At 41.4% G+C, this 4,844-nt stretch overlaps 1 protein-coding gene across 1 annotated transcript; it reads right to left on the reverse strand.

Moving 5' to 3' along the window:
* Window positions 1-301: 301 nt before the first annotated feature.
* Window positions 302-2,317, reverse strand: npffl (neuropeptide FF-amide peptide precursor like). Its single transcript, XM_073467373.1, has 3 exons — window positions 2,171-2,317; window positions 1,302-1,417; window positions 302-422 (listed from the first exon to the last, which is right to left on the reverse strand). The coding sequence occupies exons 1-3, from the start codon at window positions 2,315-2,317 to the stop codon at window positions 302-304; spliced, it is 384 nt and encodes a 127-aa protein (XP_073323474.1).
* Between the last annotated feature and the right edge of the window lie 2,527 nt (window positions 2,318-4,844).

Raw genomic sequence — 4,844 nt, forward strand, 5'->3', positions numbered from 1 at the left:
AAACTCTTCTGGTCCTGAATAACATTCCCGTCAGGACAAATGAGGTCTGCTCAGAAAATCTTGTTAGGCACTCGTCGACATGCTTTATAGTGTTGAAATTCAAAACAAACAACAGAAAATTTAAGCTCATGTCACCTTTAACTGAGCGTTCGATGTCAATAAGGCCTAATGGGCCGGGACAGTGTCGAAATAGCAAATGTGCTTTTATAATTCAGATTTATTCATTCAAATTTTGTCTCTCCACAGTCGTCTGCTGCTCGGCCTCGTGCCACGACACTGATGTGAGGATCTGCCAGCCAGATTATTTCTTGCCGAATCTCTGGGGTACAGCCATGCTCCAGATCTGACCAGGGGCAGCCTCCCAGTCACGGGACTGTATCTGATCCTCCGATAGCACCTGCCCTCTGGAGTTGCGGCCAAACCTGCGTGGGAGGAGAAACAGGATGGAGGTACAGATGAAACTACAAAAAGTCCTATATGAATCAAATAAAAGCTTCTTTTTTGTACATTTTTGTTTTATGCATCTTAGCAGGAACGACCACAGAAAGGTTTTGCTTTTGAGAAAGGACTCTTACATAAAAGGTAGTTTTAACCCTCAAGGCTGAGAATATAATTTCAGTTCAAAAACATTTTCTAGTCCTCACCATGGTTGGCTCCTGAACCTCTTTTACTGTTCAAAAATGGTACATATTATATTCTGTGTCATTCTGAAATTCAGATGTGGAGAAATAGTTGCAAATGGATAAATGGATTTTCGTTATATATGCATTTGGAGCTGCGCCGACTAGTCAGTTGACAGAAAAGTTAGTTTTCAAGCCAAAATGCCCCCAAAAAATATTGGATTTCAATATTAAAAATGTAAAACTTTGGCTTTTGGACTGCCGGTCGGACAAAGCAAGGCATTTGATGACTTGACCTTGAGCTCTAGGACAACGCGATGGGCATTTTTCACAGTTTTTATGTTTTGCAGACCAAATGATTAATAAATTATATGTTCATTGCAGCTCTATCTGCACGACTCTCGCAGTCCACTGATAATTTCCTTCTTTAGAGTTATAGAGATATTAATAAGTCATGTGTGATGATTTAAAGAAATAAATCCTCATGTGACCCTAACATGGCATTGGGCTATGCAGCGAATGCTTGTTTCTAGCCAAATCTGAGTGAGTATTTGCATAATGCCACATTTTCTGCAGTAGAATTGTTGCAATATTCATGTGTAAACGAGTTCTGATAGAAAACTACTACACAGAAGGTTGAAATGGTTGTGATGATGTTAAGGGCTCTTTAATAGCACTGACCTCTGTGGCTGATGGAGGACGGAGTTCCTGGTTTCTCTCTGAGACCCGAGCAGCAGAGCTCTCAGCACTGCGGTCAGCAGGCGATCGTCAATGCTGTTATCTATGTTTTCACTCTCCTGGAGCAGAACAGCACACACACCAACAAATGCAAAGCCAGGCATCAAAAGGCTTGAATTCTGTTTTGGGATAAAATCCCCACACACAAAAATATCTCGGGACTAACAAGCGCCATAACTGCGTTCAGTTTTGGGTTGCAACACAAACCCCGGGGGGTTGAAACTCCAGACAGTCGGTTCCGCTGTGGCAAGAGACCCTGAGATGTTGATATCAGTGCAACAAAGGGAAAGAAATGTACTTCATGCCCGGCCGAATATCCATCCAACCTTATCTTTATGCAGAATAAAACCCAAATCTGTCTGGAAAACGCTACATTTTTCCTCATGATCTGAATCCTCCCGCTATTTTGGTGACTGTCTGTTGACCCCAGAATATATTACAGTGTATTTCACACTCTTGCATGAAGAGGAACGCTATCTGAAATCTAAATGGATTGTGTGATTCAGCTCCTCTCTCTCAAGGGTGAGGGCTCGAATCAAGCTGGAAAATGTTGGCATGACTTCTGGTTGTGCACATTTAGTCTCATGTGGCACAGACACTCCACATTTAAATCCTGCCTAGAGACAGACAGTATGTTTAACACATAATGAGTGACTGAGATAATTAGATTTTTTGTTTTTTAAATGCAAAATTGGTCTCCTTTCCTTTTCCTTTATCTCCTATCTCCAGCTATAGATACATGAAACGTTATGGTCTGATACCTGGAAATGAAAAATCTGCAATTCAAGTTTGTCAGTGGTTTGTTGTCTCACCAGCCCCAGCAAGTGGTCGGCCATGTTCTCTTCTGAACCTGGCAGGATGTCATTTTTGTCCAGACTGCCTTGGATATGAAGAGCCCGACTGACGCCAGCCATCGCCATAACCAGAGCCAGAAGAGTCACCACCGCAGCTGTGTCCATGGTCTCAAAGTGGGGAGGAGGTCAGATAGACGCTGATGACAAAAGCAGAGGGAGATCTCGGTTGTGCGATAACACCTGTTGAGATAAAAGGCTCGGCTCCTGGAAAACAGAGGAAGGACTCGTCCTGCTCAGGGTTAAGTGTCCTCTTTGTGTGGTGTCCTGGCTAACTTCAGTGGTGCTGACATCCTCGCTGGGTGTTTTATACACCTCGCAGTCACTGGCTGGAAACCCCCAGGAGAGCTGGAGAAAGATGCTACTGTACGAAGGGGAACAGGGGACAGGCCAGAGGAAGAGCCGTCCACTAATATGAGACTTAACCAGGTCCATTTAGCAAAATCAGGGCATTAGTGATGACTGAGCAACCGGAGTGCATTATTATGTGGCCCTAAGGGTAGTGCAACACAACCCTCCCAGTTATTAAACAGATAAATCCCTGCAAATGGACTCTGATCCAACAGTCCCTGATGTCCAGTTGTCTGCAACGCATGTACAGACAAACAATATGTGAGAACACTCATCACCCACTTAATCATGTGCCAAAATTAAACAGATTAGTCCTGACAGCCCTGGTGATCCTTGGCAACAAAGTAATGAACCTTAAAAAGGTGTTTTTAAGCAAACAAAGCAAACACAAAGGAAGTGAAAGAGGAGAATGACGTGTTTACTGCTTATTAGTTTTTTAATATTTTGCTGCAGAGCTAATGTTTGTTAACTAGAGAATACTTCAGGGTTTATTATAATGTTACTGGTTCATTCAGCAGGGAAGGATTAACCTCAGAGTTTGTGTCTTAATGGCGTCTCATATTAACGTTATTGTGGATCTTTAATTTCCTTTCTGCAAGTCTACACTGAATTGTCCAAGATCGTATTCCAGCTACAGCGTACATACATTTTATTTTCAGCACAGTCATTAGAATAAAACATTGGCAGTTTATGTTTCTGCAAACCACGGATACCTTCAAAGCTGTGCATGTTATACGTACTATATTGACATTTGTACAATGTGTGTCATATCACGTTTACATGAGCGAGTGTTAACCCCTGGATATTCATGTCTGGACATTTTCCAGCTATGTTTGTGGGGACAAAACCAGGTACTTTTTTTTTTTTTTGCCAAAACATGATCTTTTCCTTATCCGTGGTTTGCTACGGATGCCTTGAATGCTCATGAGTTATTTATGTCATTATCACAGAATAACAAATGTTTTTCCGAGATAACGAGATCATTTGTTTGAGACCTCTAGAAGACAAACGTTGTTATCCTGAGATAATCAGATAAATTAACCCATTATCACGAGCAAACAGAAGGGTTGTTACTTAAAGCCTGACGTTTATTAGAGGAGCTGTGCCATGCCAGCATCTAACATGCTGAAGAAGGGATGTTACAGGAAGAAGCTTCTCCCAGAGGAAAGAAAAACGCTTCATCTGTTAAATGTCAGCTTCTCTCATTTAGTTCAAACGAAGACAACTTTGGGCTTGATTTATGAGAGTGACGCTGGTTTTATTAGTACCAACATGTGTTCACTTTGTCTTTGTCTGTGACTTAGTGTGTGTGCGGTGTGCATGTGTGTGTGTGTGTGTGTGTGTGTGTGTGTGTGTGTGTGTGTGTGTGTGTGTGTGTGTCCATGTATAGTGTGTGTCTGACTGCTTGTATGTTCGTGTGTAATAATTAGTCACTTTCCCTCAATACTGCATTGGACGTCAACAGATTTAGCTCATGAAGGGCCTAATGGGTGGCAATCCGCTTAAACTGCAACACACAAACACGCAGACACACACGCGCGCGCACACACACTTAACTGCCATGGCAACTGGGATGACATCTGAAGGAGTCAGAGGGGAATTAGTTTTCATGATTATAATAAGATCATATGCTTTTGGATTAGAGAAAAATCTAATTCGCTCACTCTGACGTGATCATAAAAAGCAACATTTACGTTTAGTCTGTGCTGCTTAAGATTAAGTTATTTTAAAAACAGGAACACACTCACGGTTTCCACTTTATAAAGGTTCATCTGTACAGTCTAATGTGACTTAATGTAAGAGCCCTGCCTTAAAGTCTACTCTTATGACGCCTGTAATGTTTCATTTTGTCGATAATGTCATTCAGTTATATATTTTAGTATCGAGGGTCATAGTTAGTGATGCGTTGTACGTATAATTGGATTTACATTATTGGCAGATCTGTTGACTTGAATTGCAATAGATTGTACAGGCTTACCATAAAGTACAGGTTAGCCTAACAAAGGTTATAGTACATACGTCGTTATAATAACTTTTAGTCTTGCTTTATTTAGCAGACACCACCTGTGGGTAGAGGTGAAAAAATCCATGTGCCATTTTATCAATACATCAACCACGTCATGATATGAAACTACATAAACAGTGGCTTAAACATTAGCTGTCATATTTCTTGGTGTTGAAGGAACACTTAAACGTTTTGGGAAATATACTTTACCCATACCTATTTGTTCAGTATGGAGCAACAGACAGCAGTCGTTCAGCCTACATGCAGCTTGAAGACTAG

This window comes from Pagrus major, chromosome 6, assembly GCF_040436345.1.
Source record: "Pagrus major chromosome 6, Pma_NU_1.0".
NCBI classification, from domain to species: Eukaryota; Metazoa; Chordata; class Actinopteri; order Spariformes; family Sparidae; genus Pagrus; species Pagrus major.

What these genes read in the sequence shown, in the direction of transcription:
- npffl (XM_073467373.1), bottom strand. Translation starts at nt 2,317, where the DNA reads ATGGACACAGCTGCGGTGGTGACTCTTCTGGCTCTGGTTATGGCGATG. An exon ending in CCGACCACTTGCTGGGGCTG is followed by an intron (nt 1,418 to 2,170) that starts GTGAGACAACAA and finishes GTTCTGCTCCAG; the next exon opens with GAGAGTGAAAACATAGATAA. An exon ending in GTCCTCCATCAGCCACAGAG is followed by an intron (nt 423 to 1,301) that starts GTCAGTGCTATT and finishes CCTCCCACGCAG; the next exon opens with GTTTGGCCGCAACTCCAGAG.